Below are 27,875 nucleotides of genomic sequence, written 5' to 3'. Positions count from 1 at the left end.
GAAGTCGAGAACATTATCTCGGAAAGCAAAAATGGGTATGTTTGAAGGAATAGTGGTTCCAACAATGTTGTATGGTTGCGAGGCGTGGGCTATGGATAGAGTTGTGCGCAGGAGGATGGATGTGCTGGAAATGAGATGTTTGAGGACAATGTGTGGTGTGAGGTGGTTTGATCGAGTAAGTAACGTAAGGGTAAGAGAGATGTGTGGAAATAAAAAGAGCGTGGTTGAGAGAGCAGAAGAGGGTGTTTTGAAATGGTTTGGGCACATGGAGAGAATGAGTGAGGAAAGATTGACCAAGAGGATATATGTGTCGGAGGTGGAGGGAACGAGGAGAAGAGGGAGACCAAATTGGAGGTGGAAAGATGGAGTGAAAAAGATTTTGTGTGATCGGGGCCTGAACATGCAGGAGGGTGAAAGGAGCGCAAGGAATAGAGTGAATTGGAGTGATGTGGTATACCGGGGTTGACGTGCTGTCAGTGGATTGAATCAAGGCATGTGAAGCGTCTGGGGTAAACCATGGAAAGCTGTGTAGGTATGTATATTTGCGTGTGTGGACGTATGTATATACATGTGTATGGGGGTGGGTTGGGCCATTTCTTTCGTCTGTTTCCTTGCGCTACCTCGCAAACGCGGGAGACAGCGACAAAGCAAAAAAAAAAAAAAAAAAATTTATGGATCTGGAGAGGGCATATGATACAGTTGACAGAGATGCTCTGTGGAAGGTATTAAGAGTATATGGTGTGGTAGGTAAGTTGTTAGAAGCAGTGAAATCTTTTCATCGAGAGTGTAAGGCATGTGTATGAGTAGGAAGAGAAGAAAGTGAAAGTGGATGGTTCCTAGTGAATGTTGGTTTGTGGCAGGGGTGGGTGATGTCTCTATGATTGTTTAATTTGCTTAAGGATGGGGTTGTTATGGAAAAGAATGCAAGACTTTTGGAGAGAGGGGCAAGTATGCAGTCTGTTGTCGATGAGAGGGCTTGGGAAGTGAGTCAGTTGTTGTTCGCTGATGAAACAGCGCCGGTGGCTGATTCTGGTGAGAAACTGCAGAAGCTGGTGACTGAGTTTGGTAAAGTGTGTGAAAGAAGAAAGCTGATAGTAAATGTGAATAAGAGCAAGGTTATTAGGTTCAGTAGGGTTGAGGGACAAGTCAATTAGGAGGCGAGTTTAAATGGAGAAAAACTGGAGGAAGTGAAGTGTTTTAGATATCTGGGAGTGGATTTAGCAGCGGATGGAACCATGGAAGCAGAAGTGAGTCATAGGGTGGGGGAGGGGGCAAAGGTTCTGGGAGCATTGAAGAATGTGTGGAAGGCAAGAAAGTTATCTTGGAGAGCAAAACTGGGTATGTTTGAAGGAACAATGGTTCCAACAATTTTATATGGTTGCGAGGCATGGGCTATAGATAGGGTTGTGCGGAGGAGGGTGGATGTGTTGGAAATGAGATGTTTGAGGACAATATGTGGTGTGAGGTGGTTTGATCGAGTAAGTATTGAAAGGGTAAGAGAGATGTGTGGTAATAAAAAGAGTGTGGTTGAGAGAGAAGAAGAGGGTGTGTTGAAATGGTATTGGGAGATAAGTTTAAATGGAGAAAAACTGGAGGAAGTAAAGTGTTTTACATATCTGGGAGTGGATTTGGCAGCGGATGGAACCATGGAAGTGGAAGTGAGTCACAGGGTGGGGGAGGGGGCAAAGGTTCTGGGAGCATTTAAGAATGTGTGGAAGGCGAAAACATTATCTCAGAGAGCAAAAATGGGTATGTTTGAAGGAATAGTGGTTCCTAGGAACTGAGTGTGAATGAATGTGGTCTTTGGTGTCTTTTCCTAGCGATACCTTGTGCACGCGCGGGGGGAGGGGGTGCCATTTCATGTGTGGCAGGGTGGCAACGGGAATGGATGAAGGCAGCGAGAATGAATATGTACATGTGTATATATGTATATGTCTATGTATGTATATGTATGTATACGTTGAAATGTATAGGTATGTATATGTGCGTGTGTGGGCGTTTATGTATATACATGTGTATGTGGGTGGGTTGGGCCATTCTTTTGTCTGTTTCCTTGTGCTACCTCACTAATGCGGGAGACAGCGACTAAGTATAATAAAAGAAATACTTCCCACGTATTCCCTGCATGTCATAGAAGGTGACTAAAAGGGGAGGAAGCGGGGGCTGGAAATCCTCCCCTCCTGTTTTTAATTTTCAAAGAGAAGGAACAGAAATAGGGGCCCAGTGAGGATATTACATCTAAGGCTCAGTCCTCTGTTTTTAATGCTACCTCACTGACATAGGAAATAGCAAATATGTACGAGAAAAAATAATATGGATATATTTATCATACTTAATCGCTGTTTCCCACATCACCGAGGCAGTGCCAGGAAACATATGAAGAATGGCCCATCCACTCATATGCACATACATATATATATATATATATATATATATATACATAAATGCCCATATACATACATATACATACCAACACATACACATATAACACACAGACATATACATATATGTGAATGTACATATCCATACTTGCTTGCCTTCATCCATTCCCAGTACTACCCCATCCCACAGTAAACAGCATCACTGACCCCTGCTTCAGTGAGGTGGCGTATGGGGTGCAGCAACAAAGTTATAGATGCCTAATAGAAGAGGTCCTGGGGTTGTATAATAATTACAATAAATAAAAACACCCAAAAGTTTTTTATTAAATTCATTCTCTCATTCCCTTGTAAAATCTCTATTTCCTCCTCACTGTGTATCTGTCTCACCTAAAACAGTGAGTAAAACTTGGGGATCTGGCCTCAGCCCCTGTCTCCAGCACATGAAGATTCCAGATTCATACGGTCGGATGTCAGAGAGCGTAAGTTTTAGCATGACTTGTCCATCTTCAGCCTGAGAAAAAATGAGTTCTGAAGAATGAAAAACTATCTTTCCAGGGTTGTATCCTTTGAGCTATATGAAAAGCTCTATGATCTCTAGGGGTGCGAAACCTTTATCCCTGCTTTGGTGAGGTTTATCTTTGCTTACCCTTTGCTAACCATCCAAACAGCATTTGTGGCAACAGCTCAGTCTGCAACTCTCCCCTTCAACATGCATTCTCCAGCTTTAAATCATGTCATCAACCTGCTGTCTCTCAGGCTGCACAAGGCTGACCACCTCATAATTCTTCAAAACAAGGATGACACCCAAACAGTGACTACCATCAGCTAAGGGAAAGGTTCACAAAAAGAGAAGTGAATGTAGGGCAGGAAACAATTGGAAAGTTTTTTCACTAGACTCCATCCCAGAGAAGAATACTTTTTCATTCTTCAAAACTCAATTTTTTCCTTGTAGTCAGTTTATCGAGGAAGCTATGAGAACACAACAGCATTGAAACAAAGGGTAAGAGAAAAGTGCCTTAACTAAGAGGAAAGATAACCATGAGCACACCCCAGGTTTATCCTGTGGCACATTATCCATTTTCTTCCTTGGAGGTGGTAACACAAACAAAGCATATTCTTTTCTTTTTCTCTCATATATGCTCACTCTTTCTAGGTGAGTTAATCAGCCAAGAACAAACGGCTTAGAAGGACTAATTCTCACATGGCTCCTTCCTCTGTTCCTTCTTTTGGAGAGTAATGCAACCCTCTCACCCCTCTTAGTCACTTTTTATGAAATGCAGTATTCTTTCTTGCTTATCCCTTGGATACACAGATGTATACAGACTATCACTATACTTTTTGACATATGGTCCTATCCAAGGAAAGTGGTTGGCTCTCTGAGCACTGTGGGAGAATCTCAAAAGATGGTAAGCAGTTTGGATCCTGATCTACCAACTTGTTAGGACCAACCATCAAGCTGAGAAAACCATCAACAGAAAACCTCAATGACCTTCCAAATTTATTAAAAAACAACACAAAGACCATATATATGCCATAGTTACATGGCCCCTGCCAAAAGGGATCTGATACAGAAGAAGAAATCTCAAAGCTTCAGATGTGCTTGGAAATTCTGAGAATTAGTAGGAAGTCAGCCTGGTGCAGGTAGACAGCCAACTGGATGATGACATCATCATTGTGTGGCGACTGCTGCTTCAAGGGGAGAGTCATGATGTTAACTATTGCCATAAATGTCATTTGGGTGGTTAGCAAAGGGTGAGAGCCACTACCTCACTAGAAGGTTGGGATCAGAGGCTTCTAACCCGAGTAACCATGGACATTCTCGCACACCTCATAGGACCAACTGACCCTGGAGAGAATTGATACAATTAATATTTTAAATATACAAACATTTTTCACAACCATGAAATAAAAGGTCATAGTTTTCTGGTGTGCCTTCTATGGTATTCAGGTAGACCATTTGACATTAATGTTGATATTCAAGAACATAATCTGGCATCACTCTTATGCTCTTTACCAAAACATGTGATGCATTCCTCCATGACCAGTTGTTTCTCTCTCTGTGAAAAATACTTTTCTCAGAGTTTTGCACCTGCTGCTGTTTGCCTCTCTTTGTATCAAAACCTTTTAAATCTTATGGGCTGAGTGGGACATAAAACATCAAGCTCAGTAGGGGAGAAAGTGGTGTCTAGGACACTTATTAAAAAATGTTTAGTGAAAAATCATGCAACGATGGCAGTTATATTTGAATAATACTATATCATACCTACATACCATTGCTATTTTGCCTCTAGGTTTTATACCTCCATGGTAATATGTTCTTCATGAAAACAACTTTGAACTGACTCAGAAGAGCTATTTGAAGCACCCTTGTCAATTGATCCTTGTGAAAGGGACATTGTGGACAGATGTGGATGCTGCGGACACATATGCTATCAAACATAAAGTTAAGATTGAGTTAGGATAAAAATAAGCAAATCATTCATATAAACTGACACATTCACTTCATGGAAAAATACATTGATGACTATTACATTTGCACTTCTAAATTCAAAAAGGATATTAAATCTGCACTTTCAAAAAAAAGTAAAATCAAGCATTTGTACTTCCAAACACTGTAAGAAATAAAGTACATTAAAAAATCATCTATCACTGCTTTCAATGTATATTGTAGCCTCAAAAACTACTGTAATACTGAATTTGTGATATGCATGCCTTCCCTTTATGTTTTGAAGAGCATTTGGTAATATTCCAAACAAAGTGTCCTTCTAAACAAAAGATTCATTTGGAATTCTTGGGTAAATTCAGGTGTTCTCTTTTCCCTTGTAGATTTCCACAGAAGAGAAATTTGTTACGCATGTTCCTTATCAATCGCACTTATTATTTTACCATTGTTTCACAGGATCCACTTTGACAAGAATAAAGTCTCTCACTCCTGGTGCATTACTGATAAAGAACTAAACTGTCTTGATGTACACTGAATGCTTTTAAATCATAAAGTTCTGCAACTAGTAGTGGTTCTATTACTCTATCCCTATCTTCCTTCCTGGTACATGTTTCATTATTTTTCACACTAGATGCCTTTGGTCTATCCTGAGAATTTCAACTTTTTCTTTATATGCTTTTATTAGGTCTACCTTTGTCAAGCTTTATCTTTTGAATTTGATTTCCTTCAATCTGTATTTTTTCCAATATGTCAGTAGCAATCATGTATATATCACACACTTTTCTTTAACATGTTCTTTTTCTGGCTGGGGCTTTAGGGAAGGCTGAATATCTTCAAGGGAAAATAGGCCTGTACATAAGAAGCAGGCTGGGTTCACCACCAAAAGAAATCTGATCTGAAGTAGGGTGACTGCTGTGGCATTTCTGGAGGTTTTGGAGTTGCAACTGTTGGATTTAGCCAGTCTCTGAAATAAGTTTCCTTGCAATCTTCCCCATATACTTTAGTATTTTCAGTACACTGAAAACCAGACCTAACATTGATTCTTATTGCTGCACAGTTCCATGCACTGTACAACTGGTGCTATGTTACAAACAGTGATGCCACAACCTGGATGCAGAAGCATATAGGAATCAAGATCTTGGTTATAGGGTAGAAGGTCTTTGAAAAGTTAAATCAGTTTTGCCTAAAGGTTGTGGCTTATTTGAAGTATGTGGTTGCTAAGTTAAAATACAATGCAATCAGCTCTTGCAAAGTTAGTTTCCATTAGCAAAAAAAAGAAACTTATGGTTGTCCATGATTAAATATGATCTTGTGATCCTGACAGCATCTACTGTTAGGAGCTAAGGTACGTTTATGACATCCAGATAGTTTTTGCTGTCATCCAGCTACTAAACCAGATGAACCTTTTACATTCATATGAAGCTCCATTCAAAATATATAGCCCACCAAACAAGACTTACAAAAATGCAGTATGGTGGTAATGCCTTTCCATCAGCAAAAATCATTCCTACTGTTGTGAATTATTCACCCTATTTCCTGGTAATAACTGGCTAACTTGATAAGCACCTGTCCAGAGCATCCCATATGCTTATAAGTTATTTAAATTTCTTGTAGAGACAAAAACACATGAAATTTACGTACAATACTTGCTTCAATAACTTTTTTAAATATTAAAGTTTCAGCTTGTTTCTAATGTAAGTAATAACAGGCACAGTCATAAACCCATGGTTTATGTTAGACAGCATAAAGATTTAATCATATAAAAAAAGGTCTTACCTGGGAAAGCTGTGATGTATGTCAGCTTCATAACAATGGTGATCTAAAATGTCATCTGAACAGCAAACTTTCTGATGGAATCTTGAGCCTGCGAGCTCCATAACGTTCAGACCATCCCTCTATCCATAATATACGTGCCCATCCCTACATTTCGAAATGATTAAATTTCCTGGTCTTTGTTAACGTCATATCAAAATAAGGATATTATGTTAGTTTATAATATCAAATGTAACTCACCTCCTACTCAACGTGTATTGAACATCTCTCAAGTAATCCTATTATACAGGAAATGCCTAAATTTTCTATTGATTCTAGTTTTATATGAAACCCAAGCACACCCTTACTAGGGGGAGTAGACTAAGACTTCTCAAATAATACCTTGTGCTAAACATATTACCTCGCTTCTTATAAGAATAAAATTTCTCTACAAATATCAAATCCTGTTTTAAAAATTGTGGAAATGTCTGACCTCACCTGCAAATCTGGTATTTCTGATACTTTCCAAAGTTACCCAAATTTTACCTTAGTATCTAGAGAAAATCTGGGTTCCCCAACTACCAGCCAACGTCCAGATGTAAGCACCTGCGGTCGCTTTGTTCCAGTGCGGATGTAAACCCATCGATACTGAAAAAAGCTGCATGTAAGGTTTTGAAGGATATGTGAGGCTATTGGGATGACATGAAACCAATCTGAAATAGAATATGGCATTCCTTGGCATGAAACAGACTGTGAAAAAAAGAATCTTTTCAAAACCTTAAAGAGTACAGAAACAGTCTCAGATATCTAATCTTAATTTTCTTTCTTTCAAACTATTCGCCATTTCCCGCATTAGCGAGGTAGCGTTAAGAACAGAGGACTGGGCCTTTGAGGGAATACCCTCACCTGGCCCAATTCTCTGTTCCTTCTTTTGGAAAATTAAAAAAAACGAGAGGGGAGGATTTCCAGCCCCCCGCTCCCTCCCCTTTTAGTCGCCTTCTACGACACGCAGGGAATACGTGGGAAGTATTCTTTCTCCCCTATCCCCAGGGATAATCTTAATTGTTTTATATATATATCTAAAGAATGATGTAAATTCTATAAAGGCTACTTATATAGATTTAACAAAATTGAAGAAAATATTCTTACATCTTTTCAAACTGAAAATCTGGGAGAGGTTCACTCTCAATCTTCTAATTGGAATTCAATAAATCTAATTGATTATTTCAAGGTTTCGCCTATATCTGGCAGTCTAGATGAAAAGTTTGATATTCTGTCTGACATGATACCTGAATAAAGTAACCTGAACTACAATGAAAGGCTGAGGGGTACATTTTTGCCCACAATGTGAGAAGAGAGATGGGTAATCTGATAACAAGTTCATCAGTTTGATGAGATCAACAAAAAATAGACATTTCTTTTAACTGCATCCCATTGTGATTACTTTGGAATCACTCACACTGAATTTTGCCAACCACATATGAGATCTGCCATGGAGTTTATGTTCCTTAAGTTCATGCAATCTTCATTTTTCTTTACTTTCAGTATGACCTTGGTATCATCCATCTGGCATATCATTTACATGAATCAACACCAAGTGTTGTGGCACATCACAAGTGACCCTTGACCTTTCCTCTATGGTAATCTTCTAATCACTGGAGGAAACTTTCTCTTATTCCTGTCTGAAGGTCCAGCCTCTTTACATACTTTCTATGTGATTACCCATTTATATACTATGGGATGGGAGTTATACACTTGTGGGTCCAAATCCCTTCAACTATCTTTATCATTAAGTATCTTCTAAGGCTTTTGTTCACTGCCAAAATCTACAGATTCATAATTTACTTTATTCTATTAAAGCACAACCTTGATCCTAAAAAGCAATAATAAATCACACCTCTCTTTAACAAGGTGCTTGGTTAGCTTCTTGTTATGACCGCTGACTACTCTCTTGACATCAGACTGATTAAGAAACTGTGAGGATATTAGTGCACCACCTTTCCATCATTTTTCCTCTATGGTAGGCAAATTTAGGCATAATCTTGATTGCCCTCCTCTGGTCCCTATCAATTAAGTCTTTATGCTTCTTTAAAAGCTGTGACAAGAACTGGGAAACATAATTTGCTGAAAATCTCCTTATCCATCGTCTTAAACCATCTCTGGGGACAGGGGAGAAGAAACCACCCATGTATTCCCTTTGTGTCAGAAAACAACTAAGAGGGGCTGGAGCCAGTAGCTGGAAGTCATCCATTCCTGTATTACTTTCCAAAAGAAAAAATAGAGCAAAGAACCAAGAGGATTTTTCCCCCTCTAAGGCTCTGTCATCTGTTTGTGATGCTACAGATTCCTATAATTTCCAATCAGATAACAACTGTACCAAGACTTTCTTTCAATGTTTTCTCACCATTACTTTGACTCTACATGGAGTGAACTGCATTAACCATTTGTCTAAGGCTCCTGGTGAAATAATTTTACCCTTATCATTTGTTACTTCCCTCATGACCCTGGCATTACTGAGAAACATATTAATGTAAAAATCTAGTACTTCCCTACTTTACTTCCCTCAGGACCTTGGTAATATCCACAAACATATTCAGGTAACAGTACAGTTCATGTGGAAAATCATTTACACAGATCACCATTGAGCCTTGTGGCACGTCACTGGTGATCCCAACCCATTCTGATACTGCTCCCATAACCTTTGTCCTTTGTTCTCTTTCAATATGGTATTTTTCTATCCAATGAACAAATCTCCTTCATACTTCTACCTGAAGAATCAGCTTCTTACCCAACCTCTTCCGTAATTCCCAATTTCTTATTAACCATGTGAGCAGCAATAGCAGTGAGAATAAGTCTTACACTTGTAGGGTCCAATCTCTTGAGCATTCTTTATCATCATATATCTTTTTAATCTTTTACATTCTGCTAACATCAAATTTCATCACACAGTGTCTCATTCATCCATGACCTTGGTAATGAAATTTTTTTTTCACATACTTTCAAACAAGCTTCTTGCTTAGCTTCTGGTTATGACATCCAGTTGCCCTGCCATTGCATTTCATGAAGAACAGTTCACTGACATCATAAGACTGATTTGGATAACTGAAAGTTGTGACCTTTGCTCTTCTCTCCTCCATGGTGGACATACTGAAGGCCTGTTTCTTACTGTAGCTTACCTCAACCCATCAATATCTCAGTTTTCCATCCCCACTCTGAAAACATACATTTTTCAAGCTGCATAAAAAAAATCAAGCTTACAATTCCAGTGATAAAAAGATATTCATTTGACAGTACATAAAATCACTTTAAAGATTCTATTGTCCACTACTAACATTCTGATAATGGGGAGAGGTTTTGTATAGTTGAGTCAGCACAAAGTGCTAAGAAGCTCAGGAGTGCGGTAAAAGTGTAATCATTTTGAGTGAGGTGCCAACAGGTATGTATCATCATTCATTTTTCCTCGACTGAAGAATGAACTAATGATTATCATTACTTTCTATTGTATATAATAAACCTTTTCTTGCTATAATCAATGGAATCTATTTATAATTTTTCATAACAGCAAAATCATAAAAGACTTGTGACAGCTGTGCTGACACATGACACATGTTCAACTCATCTGCATACATCAGTCTTTGGCATTACCTTTGTAAAAGCTGAATAATGGGATCTCTTAAGTTTTATTTTTCACCATAAGACATCAGCATATCATTGAGATTAAAGTTTGAGATTTATCAATGGTTAGGTTACAAGGAGAATATCAGGGGAGGAAGTGAAGGGAAGGTGTTGAACAGAAGGAAGGGAAGGTTTGAGACTGTAAATGTTGCAGAAATTGATAGAAAAAGAGCCTGGTCTGGGGGGCTGTGTCTGAGAGAGTGGAGAAGGCATTTGCTTGATGACGGATAATGGGGGCCCTGAAAACCATCCAGCCCTCCTTGACAAAGATGCCGCGCTTGGTTTGTCACTGAAGAAACTGAATGTAATTGTACTATCATGATCTTTTGAAAAAATGAAAGATAAACTGGAGTCAAAGGGATGTGTATGTGTTGTTAGTGTTGTGTTCATGGAAAGGGTGTTTCTGGATTGCGTGCAAGCAGCCCATGTGTTGGTATAGCACAGAGAGCAGAAAACAGTGAGCTGGGTGGGTTGGAGGTATGTGATAAATGGCACAGTGCAGGCTTAATGCCTCACCATCACCAACTTTTCCAGTGTCAGTGTTACAGTATTTCTCTGGGTGGAAGTGCCTACTACCTACTACCACTAAATCAATTACTCAGAGATTTTTGGTATACTTAAACATTCTATATCACATTTTATTCTGCAATGCAATTTTAAAGCATCTATCAACTTACTGATCGCAGATGACCTTGTTGGGCATAACAGGTTAGGGTAATGTTGCCTCCTGCCACCACCTCTAACCGCTTTATGTCCTCACGATCACTACTCACACCGAAACCTGCAGTATAATGAAATGAAAGTATTGTAACATCCGGCAAAAAACACAAAGCTGAGGGTTCAGTGGGGACCTACAAAAGCATGAGACAAGTGGCAGGGAGGAATAAACTGCTGCAAAATGTTTTCGGGATATGATAAGAGCCAAACAAAACTGGCAAAGAATATTGGTAATAAATGTACTGCACAAAGCAAAATATAAGCAACTGAATTGATGAAAGATGCCCCAAGGTAGAAAAAATATATCGAGTTAGCAAGCAATTAGGTAAGGCATCATATTACAAGAATTCAGAAACAGTAAGTAGAAAGTTACAAATTGGTTATGGTAATCAATCTGCATGAGGACTACATTCAGTCTTTGTAGGAGTGAACAACAAGGGCAGCAAACAGGATGTGAGAACTATTAAATGCAAAATACATGGGAGATGTTGGCTTAAAATTAGTGGAGAGAGTTAGATAATGTAATACAAAATGGAGTCCTGCAAACCTTTTTTTCAGAAGAGAGTATATAAAACAGACAATGTTCAGGCAGGTAAGCAAAATCTATAACCATAAAAAATTGCTAGAAAAGTCATTGAAAAAGAAAAATGAGGTAAGCTGGATAGAAAAAGAAAAGTGAATACATAAAAGTCAGAGATCAAGTAGTGCTTGACATAAATCATATGGTTTGAAAAAATAGGTGAGGGATAATGAGGGAAACCACACCATGAAAAGGTACAAAGGTAGTAATCATACAGAGCAAACAAAGTCTTTAAGAGCAAAAACTGGGAAATAGAATTTCAGTGAATATACAAAGAAGTGCTAAAGGAGGTTATGTAAAAATGACAAATGACAACAAGGAGGTTAGATGAATAATGAAAGCAGAAAACTGAAAAATGAAGATGAAAACTCAAGGGTGATTGTATTTGCTCATCCATATTCAAGTTCACCTTCAACCAGTCAGCAGCCACTAACAAGCTTATGTCTTTAATCCACTCCCAACCAGCCACTCGCGCTCATAGGTCATGGTATCAACCCAAAGCCACTACAGAGACAAGAGTAAAACGATTTCATGAAAAAAGGAGAAGGAAGGGGAGGGTATGAAAAACGGCAATAACTGTTCACATAGCATTGCCTCAGACAGAAAAGGTTTTTCAACCTTCAAAGCATTCAAAAGTCTTCTATGCAAAAGATATGGTAAAATTCCTGAAAATTGTTTTCAGATTCCCTTTATTGTATCTTTTTCCTAAATCTATTAAATGTTACATACGCTTCCTCATTCTTAAATTTCCTCTCATGTTTGTCCAAATGTCAAAATCTAATTTGCATATCTTACCTTCTTAAACCCATACTCTTACTCACCAATAAATGGTTCACTCATCCTTTTTTAATACTAAGAGAACCTCTCTTACAATACTTCCAGCTAACTATGCTAAGGAAGCATTCATCTAAGATTCTTACACCTCTTTATTCCCTTTTGTTTCATGAAGTGGAACAATTACTGCCTTCTTCCAATCATCAGGCACCTGACCACTTTTCCGGTCCATGCTCCAAAACCACTCTACAGCAGTTTCATCTTTCCTCTTTATCTCCCTCACTATTCTATCTATAAGCCAAAAAATATTACACACACACACACACACACACACACACTTCCAGTCAAGAAATATAAATTGACGAAGTGTTACAATTCCGAATTAATATTACTTTTGAAGGGTTGTCAAAGTATGTCATCAACGCCATCTTACTGTGAAAAGGTGAACTATTGTTACAGCGCTGCTAATTTCTTTCAGCCAAATCATCGTACCATTCCGGTCAAAATTATCGTATTTTGGGCAAAAGTATCGCACAATGACTTTTTATTCTCGGGTTGGAGTACAATTGCCACTTTGACATGTATACAGCAGTACATAGGCTTACAAAAATGTACTGCTACTTCAAATTACAAAAATATTCTCTGCTTCTTAAAAGAAAATTAAAATCGGCACTAAATCCCAAAACTTGGTAAAAACAGCATTTTCTTCAGCCACTCTTGCCATGATACATAAATCTTGAGAGGTTGGTATATTAGTAGATTCGACCACTAGAATGCTGAACTGGGTCTGCTTCAAGTGTTTAATTAGGTTCTGTGTGTGAGACTCTGCCATAATATTTACTCACAGATTTTGGCACTTTGTTCTTTACATTTTCAATTCTTATATAACAGATGAGTCAGGGACTTCATATAAATGACCAGCCACACGAAAACTAGTGCAGTGTTCCACCATAAGAGGAGTCAACTTTATTTCGGCAGCTTTAAAAGAATCACTTTTATTGGTTTCACTAGCTGTTCTTACGTTAACAAATGGCTCTATTATAATTTTTGATGAGGATGACACACACATTTTCTTGTGCTTTTCACTGTTTTTCTGCAACTTAATGGTTATATGGGCAGTTCGATCAATAGTACAGTAGCGACAAAAGAGCACTGTATGGATCTTTCTTTACAGGCCTCAACCAAGGAAAATTTCTCTCCCACTCAGGTCTGTATTTCTGTTCACATCTTAATTTTTTCTTCACTGCACCAGATCCATCATATCTCTCCACTCCCTTCTGCTAATCAGACTGTTCTGACATAATGTATGAACGACAGTAGATTAACTCTACTCGCAGAACCAATCCATTGGCGCGAGGCAAGCTAGACTATTATTTGATACATGTAGCAGCTACAACCATCTGAATTAATCTCAATTATTTAGTGTTTTTCGTCATTATATCTTTATTTTTTCTTCTCAGAAAAAAAGGATCGCAAATTACATAATAATAATCGTACCAAACTTCGAATTATCGTATTATCGTATGAGTGCTATTGTACATCGTACACAGGCCAATATTATCGTACTTATACAGTAATTATCGTACGTCTAGCATGTTGCACATCACCGGCCTTTATCTCTACTGGCATACCAGGAGCGGGCTACCATTAACACGTGCCCGTGAACGTTTACACGTACATGATAATAAACAAAAGATTCAAAGACAGTAAAGCCACCAAGACATCAAATTAAGTGAAAACACAAATGTGTTTATCGAAATAATAAGATGAAACAAGAAAAATCTGGTATGACAGGAATGAGCAGAATTTAGCTCAAATTTTGCTAACAGTAAAGTATGTAAGTCTAGCAAAGTTTAAAGGTCTATCTTTATACGTAAGTTTAAGTAAGTCATCGGTTGGGCCATTCTTTGGTATGTTTCCTTGCGCTACCTCGCTAACGAGGAAGATAGCGACAAAGTATGATATATATATATATATATATATATATATATATATATATATATATATATATATATATATATATATATATACATATATATATATATATATATATATATATATATATATATATATATATATATATATATTCCTATGAGTCCACGGGGAAAATGAAACACGATAAGTTCCCAAGTATTTATTATACTTTGTCGCTGTCTCCCACGTTAGCGAGGTAGCAGGAAACAGACAAAAGAAATGGCCCAACCCACCCACATACACATGTATATACATACACGTCCACACACGCACATATACATAGCTATACATTTCAACGTATACCTATATATACATACATACAGACATACATATATACACATGTACATAATTCATACTTGCTGCCCTTATTCATTCCCATCGCCACCCTGCCACACATGAAATGACAACCCCCTCCCCCCGCACACGCGCGAGGTAGGGCTAAGAAAAGACAACAAAGGCCACATTCGTTCACACTCGGTCTCTAGCTGTCATGTATAATGCACCGAAACCACAGCTCCCTTTCCACATCCAGGCCCCACACAACTTTCCATGGTTTACCCCAGACACTTCACATGCCCTGGTTCAATCCATTGACAGCACGTCGACCCCGGTATCCCACATCGTCCCAATTCACTCTATTCCTTGCACGCCTTTCATCCTCCTGCGTGTTCAGGCCCCGATCTCTCAAAATCTTTTTTTCACTCCATCTTTCCACCTCCAATTTGGTTTCCCACTTCTCCTCGTTCCCTCCACCTCTGACCCATATATCCTCTCTGTCAATCTTTCCTCACTCATTCTCTCCATGTGACGAAACCATTTCAAAACACACTCTTCTGCTCTCTCAACCACACTCTTTTTATTACCACACATCTCTCTTACCCTTTCATTACATACTCGATCAAATAACCTCACACCACATATTATCCTCAAGCATTTCATTTCCAACACATCTACTCTCCTCCGCACAACTCTATCTATAGCCCACGCCTCGCAATCATTCAACATTGTTGGAACCACTATTCCTTCAAACATACCCATTTTTGCATTCCGAGATAATGTTCTCACCTTCCACACATTTTTCAACGCTCCCAGAACTTTCGCCCCCTCCCCCACCCTGTGACTCACTTCCGCTTCCATGGTTCCATCCGCTGCCAAATACACTCCCAGATATCTAAAACACTTCACTTCTTCCAGTTTTTCTCCATTCAAACTTACCTCCCAATTGACTTGTCCCTCAACCCTAATGCATCTAATAACCTTGCTCTTGTTCACATTTACTCTCAGCTTTCTTCTTTAACACACTTTACCAACTTAAGTCACCAGCTTCTGCAGTTTTTCACCCGAATCAGCCACCAGCGCTGTATATTCAGAGAACAACAATTGAATCACTTCCCAAGCTCTCTCATCCACAACAGACTGCATACTTGCCCCTCTTTCCAAAACTCTTGCATTTACCTCCCTAACAACCCCATCCATTCAAACTTACCTCCCAATTGACTTGTCCCTCAACCCTAATGCATCTAATAACCTTGCTCTTGTTCACATTTACTCTCAGCTTTCTTCTTTAACACACTTTACCAACTTAAGTCACCAGCTTCTGCAGTTTTTCACCCGAATCAGCCACCAGCGCTGTATATTCAGAGAACAACAATTGAATCACTTCCCAAGCTCTCTCATCCACAACAGACTGCATACTTGCCCCTCTTTCCAAAACTCTTGCATTTACCTCCCTAACAACCCCATCCATAAACAAACTGAACAACCAAGGAGACATCACGCACCCCCGCCGCAAACCGACATTCACTGAGAACCAATCATTTTCCTCGCTTCCTACTCGTACACATGCCTTACATCCTCGATAAAAACTTTTCACTGCATCTAACAACTTGCCTCCCACACCATACATTCTTAATACCTTCCACAGAGCATCTCTATCAACTCTATCATATGCCTTCTCCAGATCCATAAATGCTACATACAAATCCATTTGCTTTTCTAAGTATTTCTCACATACATTTTTCAAAGCAAACACCTGATCCACATATCCTCTACCACATCTGAAACCACACTGCTCTTCCCCAATCTGATGCTCTGTACATGCCTTCACCCTCTCAATCAATACCCTCCCATATAATTTACCAGGAATACTCAACAAACTTATACCTCTGTAATTTGAGCACTCACCTTTATCCCCTTTGCCTTTGTACAATGGCACCATGCAAGCATTCCGCCAATCAGGCACCTCACCATGAGTCAGAAATACATTGAATATCCTCACCAACCAGTCAACCATACAGTCATCCCCTTTTTTAATAAATTCCACTGCAATACCATCCAAATCCGCTGCCTTGCAGGCTTTCATCTTCCGCAAAGGTTTTACTACCTCTTCTCTGTTTACCAAATCATTCTCCCTAACCCTCTCACTTTGCACACCACCTCGACCAAAACACCCTCAATCTGCCACTCTATCATCTAACGTATTCAACAAACCTTCAAAATACTCACTCTATCTCCTCACATCATCACTACTTGTTATCACCTCCCTATTAGCCCCCTTCACCGATGTTCCCATTTGTTCTCTTGATGCACTTTATTTACCTCCTTCCAAAACATCATTTTATTCTCCCTGAAATTTAATGATACTCTCTCCCCCCAACTCTCATTTGCCCTCTTTTTCACCTCTTGCACTTTTCTCTTGACCTCCTGCCTCTTTCTTTTATACATCTCCCTCTCATTTGCACTATTTCCCTGCAAAACTCGACCAAATACCTCTCTCTTTTCTTTCACTCATAATATTACTTCTTCATCCCACCACTCACTACCCTTTCTAATCAACCCACCTCCCACTCTTCTCATGCCACAAGCATCTTTTGCGCAAGCCATCACTGCTTCCCAAAATACATCCCATTCCTTCCCCACTCCCCATACGTCCTTTGCTCTCTCCCTTTTCCATTCTGCACTCAGTCTCTCCTGGTACTTCCTCACACAAGTCTCCTTCCCAAGCTTACTTACTCTCACCACTCTCTTCACCCCAACATTCTCTCTTCTTTTCTGATAATCTCTATAAATCTTCACCTTCGCCTCCACAAGATAATGATCAGACATCCCTCCAGTTGCACCTCTGAGCACATTAACATTCAAAAGTCTCTCTTTCGTGCGCCTATCAATTAACACGTTATCCAATAACTCTCTCTGGCCATCTCTCCTACTTACACACGTATACTTATGTATATGTCTCTTTTTAAACCAGGTATTCCCAATCACCAGTCCTTTTTCGGCACACAAATCTACAAGCTCTTCACCATTTCCATTTACAACACTGAACACCCCATGTACACCAATTATTCCCTCAACTGCCACATTACTCACCTTTGCATTCAAATCGCCCATCACTATAACCCGGTCTCGTGCATCAAATCTACTAACACACTCATTCAGCTGCTCCCAAAACACTTGCCTTTAATGATGTTTCTTCTCATGCCCAGGCGCATATGCACCAATAATCACCCATCTCTCTCCATCCACTTTCAGTTTTACCCATATCAATCTAGTTTACTTTCTTACACTCTATCACATACTCCCACCACTCCTGTTTCAGTAGTGTTACTCCTTCCCTTGCTCTTGTCCTCTCACCAACCCCTGACTTTACTCAAAAAATATTCCCAAACCACTCTTCCCCTTTATCCTTGAGCTTCGTTTCACTCAGAGCCAAAACATCCAGGTTTCTTTCCTCAAACATACTACCTATCTCTCCTTTTTTCTCATCTTGGTAACGTTACATCCACACACATTTAGACACCCCAGTCTGAGCCTTCGAGGAGGATGAGCACTCCCCGCGTGACTCCTTCTGTTTCCCCTTTTAGAAAGTTAAAATACAAGGAGGGGAGGGTTTCTAGCCCCTCGCTCCCGTCCCCCTTTAGTCGCCTTCTACTACACGTGAGGAATGCGTGGGAAGTATTCTTTCTCCCCTATCCCAGGGAGATATATATATATATATATATATATATATATATATATATATATATATATATATATATATATATATATATTTTTTTTTTTTTTTTATACTTTGTCGCTGTCTCCCGCGTTTGCGAGGTAGCGCAAGGAAACAGACGAAAGAAATGGCCCCACCCCCCCCCCCCCCATACACATGTACATACACTCGTCCACACACGCAAATATACATACCTACACAGCTTTCCATGGTTTACCCCAGACGCTTCACATGCCTTGCTTCAATCCACTGACAGCACGTCAACCCCTGTATACCACATGACTCCAATTCACTCTATTTCTTGCCCTCCTCTCACCCTCCTGCATGTTCAGGCCCCGATCACACAAAATCTTTTTCACTCCATCTTTCCACCTCCAATTTGGTCTCCCTCTTCTCCTCGTTCCCTCCACCTCCGACACATATATCCTCTTGGTCAATCTCTCCTCACTCATTCTCTCCATGTGCCCAAACCATTTCAAAACACCCTCTTCTGCTCTCTCAACCACGCTCTTTTTATTTCCACACATCTCCCTCACCTTTACGTTACTTACTCGATCAAACCACCTCACACCACACATTGTCCTCAAACATCTCATTTCCAGCACATCCATCCTCCTGCGCACATCTCTATCCATAGCCCACGCCTCGCAACCATACAACATTGTTGGAACCACTATTCCCTCAAACATACCCATTTTTGCTTTCCGAGATAATGTTCTCGACTTCCACACATTTTTCAAGGCTCCCAAAATTTTCGCCCCCTCCCCCACCCTATGATCCACTTCCGCTTCCATGGTTCCATCCGCTGACAGATCCACTCCCAGATATCTAAAACACTTCACTTCCTCCAGTTTTTCTCCATTCAAACTCACCTCCCAATTGACTTGACCCTCACCCCTACTGTACCTAATAACCTTGCTCTTATTCACATTTACTCTCAACTTTCTTCTTCCACACACTTTACCAAACTCAGTCACCAGCTTCTGCAGTTTCTCACATGAATCAGCCACCAGCGCTGTATCATCAGCGAACAACAACTGACTCACTTCCCAAGCTCTCTCATCCCCAACAGACTTCATACTTGCCCCTCTTTCCAGGACTCTTGCATTTACCTCCCCCACAACCCCATCCATAAACAAATTAAACAACCATGGAGACATCACACATCCCTGCCGCAAACCCACATTCACTGAGAACCAATCACTTTCCTATATATATATATATAAAGGAGATACGAGTTAAGATAGCTTTAATTAGATCCCTGATGAGTACGAACTTGGCCGTTAGATGTCCCTGTGATCAGTGCGTCGTCTGTTTGTATTCAAAATTTACCTGATATATGATATATGGTGTTCCAGTGACCTGATATATGGTATAGTGTGCCAGTGGACATGGATCCGATACGAAATGGACGCCCTGTCTTAGCGCACACGGGACAAACAAATACACAAAGAGAAATCTGAGGTTTCATTTTTCATCTGCGTTTTCCTGAAGGTGGCAAGCTAATTTTTAGAATAAATGCTTTGTCGTTTTATTATTTGTAACTAAGTACATTCAAGCTTCACACAACATTTCCATTATTTTTTTTACTATTGTTAATGTGCATTTCCACACGCCCTACGCATGTTCATGATTTTCTAGAATGATTTTTGTTTTTGCTGATATTTGTGATGTTTTTAGGATTTTCATGTTTTGTCCTCAAACATCTCATTTCCAGCACATCCATCCTCCTGCGCACAACTCTATCCATAGCCCACGCCTCGCAACCATACAACATTGTTGGAACCACTATTCCTTCAAACATATATAAAGAAAATTCTTAAGAAAACTGAGTATGATATAGTTTCTGTTAAAAATAGATTCGTTTTCTATGATATTGTGGTAACCATTTTCTTTAGCAGAAATGTTTGTTTACTAGATGGCGCGTGAATCAGAGACCTCGAAGACATACCCAATTCGTCCCTATATAAAACTCCCTCTACTCTTTACCCTAAGCGCTTTCTTCCTTTCTAACTCCTCCTGTGTAACGTCTTTATCTCCCGTACATCTATTTCTCTCTCATATCATCTTTACTGTTACTGTACCACATGCCCCAACGTCACACACACACACACAACCACAACACACACACACACGCACATTCATTTGTCGACTTATAAGGAAAGGAAAAAAAGGATCCTCTGCAGTATGCCGGACGCATACGTGATGGAGAAGGCGGAGTATTTATGTCTAATGACTATAACCTGAGAGAGAGAGAGAGAGAGAGAGAGAGAGAGAGAGAGAGAGAGAGAGAGAGAGAGAGAGAGAGAGAGAGAGAGAGAGAGAGAGAGAGAGAGAGAGAGAGAGAGAGAGGTAAATCCAGTGATGGATTGCTTCCAACCACTTATCATTTACCAGCTACAATATGATCATGATTCAACCGCACGTACAGGTTGGGAGAGCAGTGAGGCCACACTCTTCAGTACGTACACAGGATATATGTCTTCATTTAAACTTGGAAACCCTGGAAAACATAGTTCCCAATGTGCACTGTAAAATAGTTCCCGACTGGCGGGATAGGAATTGACAGACTCAATAAAATATAACAAACTAAAGTTGTATTAAGTCCAATATACGAAAACTTCGTCAACCATCCGGAGCCCCAAAGTGTTTAGTATATTATTTACAAACATAAGACATAGTAAAGAGAATATTGACAAGGGGTTGGTCCGTTACCCACGCAAAGTAGACGTTAACGTGTTGTAACGTACCAGACAAAGCTGCAGGGCAGCCACGGAAATCATTAATAATTATGGATACGTAAGGTAAGGTAAGGTAAGATAAAGTAAGGTAAGGTAAGGTAAGGTAAGGTAAGATAAAGTGAGGTAAGGTAAGGTAAGGTAAGGTAAGATAAAGTGAGGTAAGGTAAGGTAAGGTAAGGTAAGGTTCCAGACTAGACTGAAGGGTAATTCTCATGAGCTGTATAGGTTATGAGAATCTTAAAACTATTCCTGATATTAGACATTCACCATCTTCCAGTACCAAGTGGTACTTATTGTTGAAGGAGGTTTTTAGTTAGGCCTGGGTCTAGGCCTGACACTGGGGAGTGCAGGAAGGGGGAGGTTCCTGGGTTCTGTGTGGCGCGGCTGCCAGCCAGATAACATGGACTGCCCAGCCCTCACCACCGCTACACCAACAGCAGCCACGCTCGGTAAAAGCAAACCTGTTTACAAACAGTTTTGGCCACAACATTACACAGATGGCGCTACGCTACCTGAATACTTTAGGAGTATTTGAGATTCAGTTTAAGGAGGGTTACCGTGATATTCAGTTTAAGGAGGGTTAACGCGATATTCTACATACAGTAATATTGTTCTTGTTACCAGTTCCTCCCTGCAAACACTGCCGGCCCGCCACACTCACCCACTGTACCATCTCGGTTCGAATCATACAGGTTCAGCTGAAGCAGACACTTATCTCTTCCCCGCATCATTGCCAACACCTCAGTCCAGTTTAAAAGATTTTATTCCCAGGAGACGAGGAGCTCCATATACAATAACACGGGGTGACTGTATGACAGTACAGTATTACCAATCTCAAGTGGATTTTTCACACGTTTGCAGTCACCACCACTGGATTAAGTGGCACCGAGACAAAGTAAGTGCGAAACAGCTCTTTTTCTTTCACAAGGGACGATTTCTTTCTGATCCCATCATCTTCATATCCTTAACTATATATTAACCAAACGTTACAGTGGCAGAGTGGGTTAAAGGTACATGTCTAGGTGTAGGGAGAAGCAAGCGTTTGGCCAGTGCCAAACATCGGCACGGGAGGGTCACAAGAGGACGTCACCAGACAAGCCAACCTTATCATGGGCCAGGTTGATAAGCCTAACACCAGCCTGGGTGGGGCAGGGCAGGACCAGCCAAAGCTCATGACTCACGCCCTCACGTGACCTACACGGGTCCACATGATTGACGGAACTCACACGTGAACTACACGGGTTCACATGACTGACGGAACTCACAGGTGAACTGCACGGGACTCACAGGTGAACTACATAGGCTCACATGACTGATGGAACTCACAGGTGAACTACACGGAACTCACAGGTGAACTACACGAGTTCACATGACTGACGGACCTCACAGGTGACCTACACGGGTTCACATGACTGACGGACCTCACAGGTGACCTACACGGGTTCACATGACTGACGGACCTCACAGGTGACCTACACGGGTTGACATAACTGACGGCACTCATGGGTGTCTTGCGATGTGTTACGAAGCCTGTGTGGGGTCCTGAGGCATCATAGGATAATCTTCGGCGGGTAGAACCCCTCTCTATAGTCCCTGATCTTCTTTGAAGAATATTTGTTTTGTTCGTAACAATAAGTTTATGGTTCATGGGTGCTATTTAGATTGGGGAGCAACTCACAATGGTTTTGAATATGATAAATATTGATTGAATTAAGGTATAAAAAACGGATTGGGTTGGAAACAGTCTGATGAGTGAAGTAGAGTGTCAAACAGGATAGCAAGAACAAACACTACAGCATGTTTTATAAATAGATCAAATGTCTAAATGATATAGAATGAGCTTAACAATGGCTAATAAGCCCAGTCAGTGCAACTTTCTACCAGTCGTATGTGACGGGTGTCTGTGGGTGGCGACATGTGACGAAGGGGAGGCGTGAGGGGTGTCAGTGGGTGACGAAGGGGAGGCGTGACGTGTGTCAGTGGGTGACGAAGGGGAGGCGTGACGTGTGTCAGTGGGTGACGAAGGGGAGGCGTGACGTGTCAGTGGGTGACGAAGGGGAGGCGTGGCGTGTGTCAGTGGGTGACGAAGGGGAGGCGTGGCGTGTGTCAGTGGGTGACGAAGGGGAGGCGTGACGTGTGTCAGTGGGAGGCAGGCTGTGGGTCGGCTGACCGCCAATCGTGGTTGTCATAGCACCACATTACACACTTGATGACCGCCTTCCTCACACCCACCTCTCGCCTCTCACTTTGATCTCTCGTGTTAGAGGCTCTGTCACCTGAGGGGCCGGGCCTTACTGGAAACATATAGAGGGTTAACGAGAGGGAGAAGAGATTATTGTGCGGAACTTTGGAAAAAGCGAGGAATGTGTCAGGAAAGTTGGGTTGGGGTTTTAGAGATATAGATGGGCAGAAACTGGGTCTTAGAGACAATCGATTTCAGCAGATGTCGTCTATTTCACTGACATATCCTGTCAGGATTTATAGAGGAAGTTGTGTTGAGCGAGAGAGGTTTGTGCAGATATTTGCTGAAGAAAGGAAATCGTTGGTCAAAAGGAGGAAGAATATAGGAGACAGGACAGAACCCTGAGGGACACTGTTGTCGATATGGAAAGGGGGAAAGGTGGAACCATTGACAACTCCGGAGATGGATCGACCACTGAGGATATTAAATTCAAAAGAGCAAAATGAAGGAGGGGGGAGCTTGGAGATGAGACCCCGATGTCATACCCACTCAAAAGTTTGATATATCAAAGGTAGATACACAGGATTCACCAAAATATTTCACAGACGATGACCAGACATTAGGTAAGGTTAGAAAGGGTATCACCGGTGGATCCTGCCATACCAGTGATCAGAGAGAACATTGTGAAATTCAGGATGTTTGAGGATGTGAGAGTTGAGGAGGGATTCAAAGACTTTGGAAACAGTAGGGGTCAAACAACAGGACGATAGTTGGTAGGGTTAGAACAGCTACCATTCTTTAGGAGGGGACGTACTGATGCATGTTCTCCAAGGAGAATGAAAAGTTCCGGTTTTGAAACAGAAACGGAACAAACGAGCCAGCACAGGGGCAGTTTGGGAAGCACACTCTTTCACGTCCATAAGCCTTGCTTGTCCTGAAAGAGAAGTGTTTTCCGGAGAGTGCGAAAAGAGATTACTGGGAGAGGCGTAGGGTTAGTAAGAACATCATTAGAGGGTGAAGAAATGTCAGTTATCCAAGGTGGAGCTTGTGGCGAGAACCAGAGTTGTCCTGTCATGAGGAGAGGCAGCTTTAGTACCATCAAAACGTAAAGTGAAGCAAAGGTAGTGCGAGAGTTGTTAAGAGATGTCTTTATCCAGAGTCCAGAAGAACCTAACAGTGGACGTAGACGAGAGGTTGTCGCACTTCCTTTGGATAAAGGACCTTTTTTGCCTCAAGGAAAACGTACACTGATTACGGGCAGTGATAAGTGCTCAATGTAGAGTCGAACGAAGGAGATATTCTTTCTTCAAACCCGATATCAAAGCTCCCTTGCCTTGATCAAAGTCGCTGAATAAGGTTGCATGGGTTTTGAACGGCAGGCACTATAAGAAAGAACGTAGAACAGATCCATCCGGATCGTCTTCCTCAACATAACCGCTTACAGAAGAAAACCCCGTCGCACATTACGGCACGAGAGCCACTTTGAATAAAGTAACACGTAGTAGCTGCTGTCAGTCTCCTCAAAGAGATTGCACACGCACAACAGTTTACGGAAATAAGGGAAAAGTCTACAAAAATGCAGATTTACATCTGTTAACGAAAGCACTCAGTTTTTTCCTATTTGAAATACCCACCTCTGAGGATGCGTATCATGGCAGAAGCCTTCAGCAATACGTTGAAAAGAGGCTACGTTATGTGGTTATACTGTTTTACTAAGCTGATTTTGACTGAAATTTTCTTATCAAACTGATTTTGACGGTTTTATCATCAAACAAACAGTAGATGACAAGTGAACTCGGACACCAGGTATCTATCAACACGGCGCAATCGCTGCTCTTAGAAACAATGTATCATTATAGTTGTTTAGAGATGTACACGAAGATGGCATCACAGTAATGTTTATAATGTTTAACTGTGAGTGTTCCATGGTGTATATAATAACCACTTGATAATGAACATTAATGGGACAAGTAAAATCTAGTAAAAAAAAATTCTGGTATCTCAATTAAATCAATAATTTTGGAGTTTACTATCAATTTCATTCCTCGTGGTAACAGTTATGATGATGCTTACCTGCTATGATAAACATCAGCAGAACTAAAACATAGGTTATTCCTCTAGCAGCGCCCTGAGGCTTGCCGGCCCCGGGAACCATCACAACACACATCCTAGCACTAGGGTAACCAGGACTCAACTGAGGATTGGATGTTAAGAGGACTGGGACCGCCAGTCAGGCGGCAGGCACAACCCACACACACACACACACACACGTACTCACTCACCCTTGTCAGGAACCTGACCACTTGGATATCTTACCATACGTAAATTACATAATCGTCAAACACAGGTTTTTCGAAACCATACACTAGTACTGTAATTGGAACCTTTATGATATAACGCTTTCTAGGCAGCTTACAGCTAATCTATTATATTCACTTTCGGCTTTTCACTCGTTACATACGTTTATAGTGGTAGGAAGTACGTAAAGTACACATGAAATAAGCGATTATGAAAAGATTTTTCCATTATCATCAGCATTGATTTTTCCATGAGTTGGGTGGCACTAGTACATGCAATCATGTATACATAATGATTGGGATCTGTATGTCTCCTGATTAAGGGATTTTTATCTTCTTTTCTCGTTAGCTTTTTCTGTTTACCCAAGGTAGAAAGAAGTGTAGTGAAGACAAGGGTGTAGTAAAGAGAAATGTTAAGAGAGATGAGGGCATAGTAAAGATGTTCTTTGAACTGACCTGTAGGGTCAACTAAGGTCATGGGCAAGTGGCTTTGATGCTGTAGAGAAGCTACAAATGCAATAAAGATGGGCTTTGACCTGAATTAAGAAGGTCAAGTCGTCAACAGCCACTTACGTCATAAGTGTAGTGAAGGTCAAATCATTAAAGACCATTGTTGTCCAGGATATAATGATGATGATGGTTTGGTGAAGATGGCCTTTCACCTAACCTCCATTATGATCCAAATTAGGTTCAAACCCGGATATAAGCTGGGCTGAAGAAGCTAATTGATAAAACTTGTCGTGATAATCACTCAATCATTTAGCCTTAACCACGTACAAGACATTTGTGCTCCCGAAAGAGATATTACTAGATAACTTTCTTCCCCTCCCCACCCCAGGTGATTAGAAGTTGAACAGATTCGTTCTAGATAAGAGGCTTGAGTCTAATCAAAGAAATCGAACATAGGTAATACTTTTCATAAGTGACATATATAGCAAAAGAGCTTATTACAAACATCATCCTCTTCCCATTACACTAAACGCGCCAATCATAAAAGACCACAAACTAATATAAAATCCAAATTTCTCTCATAACAAATGACATTGACACAATTACATTTGTGTAAAATTGAAGTTTCATCTGCATACAACACAAGATATCGTTAAGTAGGAAAGTAGATAACAAGAGAATAGGTTAATAAGTTGTAGTTCAACATACACTCGAAAGTTTAACACAATTATGAGAGGTAAGAACAGAGGACTGAGCCTTTGAGGGAATATTCTCACTTAGCCCCATTCTCTGTTCCTTCTTTTGGAAAATCAAAAACGAGAAGGGAGGATTTCCAGACCCCCGCTCCCTTCCTTCTTAGTCGCCTTCTACGACACGCAGGGAATACGTGGGAAGTATTCTTTCTCCCCTATTCCCAGGGATAATATATATATATATGGTAGTAATTTGTTGTTTGGTAGCTTAGTCGAGTTTCAGTTCCTTTCTTTGCTGAATTTTGAATGAGGTTCATTTTCATACGAGAAATTGCAAGTTGTTTTTTGTCAATCGAATATTGGTATCTCATATTCCTGAATACTTACTGTTTGAAGTACTGGTTTATGGTGAGAAATGCTGCCTTTAAAAGGTGCAAACAAGGCTCTACCAGGTTGTGGGTACCACTAAAAGCACAGGTTACCAGGTTGTGTACCACTGGAGACAAGTCACCAGGTTATGGGCACCACTGGAGACACCAGTCAAGTGGTGACCCTAGGAACATCAGTCGCCAATTTATGGAAGCAATGAGTACCAGGGTCGTCAGGGGACCATGGGAAACAGGTTGTTAGGTCATAGGAACCCCTGGGGACACAAGTGGCGATGCTATGGGACATGGGGACTGGAGAGGATTACTGTGGGAGACTGAGGAGATGCGTAGTTCATGCGGAAGAAATGATTGATAGAAAGGCATAAGTACACTGTGTCAGGTGTCACGTAACTATGGCAGAGTTGCCATCCGATGGACTAATGTAAAGAATAACAGAAATGATCAATAAATTGCCTGTAGCCATTAGATATACTATGGACTGTGCAGTGGAATAAAGAAGGGCTCTAACGAGTATCTATAAAGTGTAGTAGACCAGCCAGGATGTGTTGGATAGGTAAAGCGTGCGTCCATCAGCCTTAGGTAAGCAGGTTTTCTTAAGAAGACGGAAGCTTCGTCGGACGCCGAACTCAAGAGGCAGAAGGCCTCCTAAATCAACGTCAGGTATACGTTGGGTAAAGAAATGTATATAGTTCATACCTTCCTGGTCTAGTGTGTTCTGCAAGTAAAACAAGGAGTTGATATAAGAGTGAGATGAACGTCTACTGAAGACTGGAAAGCATACCCACTCATAATAAAACATGGCATGCAGACAATTATGTCTACCAAAAGGCAAAT

The 27,875-nt window shown here is 40.6% G+C and overlaps 1 protein-coding gene and 1 pseudogene across 1 annotated transcript in view; both read right to left on the bottom strand.

Annotated features, from left to right (window-relative positions):
• Nucleotides 1-25,427, bottom strand: part of LOC139749926 (uncharacterized) — a 342,839-nt gene extending 317,412 nt beyond the window's left edge. The window contains exons 1-4 of the mRNA XM_071664343.1: nt 25,287-25,427; nt 10,929-11,032; nt 7,123-7,224; nt 2,769-2,892 (exon numbers count right to left, since the gene is read on the bottom strand). Coding sequence (XP_071520444.1) covers nt 2,769-2,892; nt 7,123-7,224; nt 10,929-11,032; nt 25,287-25,380 — 424 coding nt within the window. The 5' untranslated portion in view covers nt 25,381-25,427. The remainder of the gene's footprint in view (nt 1-2,768; nt 2,893-7,122; nt 7,225-10,928; nt 11,033-25,286) is intronic.
• On the bottom strand, nt 12,643-13,623 carry LOC139749694 (uncharacterized; annotated as a pseudogene).
• Nucleotides 25,428-27,875: the final 2,448 nt, after the last annotated feature.

The sequence above is a fragment of the Panulirus ornatus genome, chromosome 8 (genome assembly GCF_036320965.1).
Source record: "Panulirus ornatus isolate Po-2019 chromosome 8, ASM3632096v1, whole genome shotgun sequence".
Classification (NCBI taxonomy): Eukaryota; Metazoa; Arthropoda; class Malacostraca; order Decapoda; family Palinuridae; genus Panulirus; species Panulirus ornatus.
The sequence above is the reverse complement of the archived record's forward strand: the minus strand, read 5'-3'. Positions and strand labels throughout refer to the sequence as shown.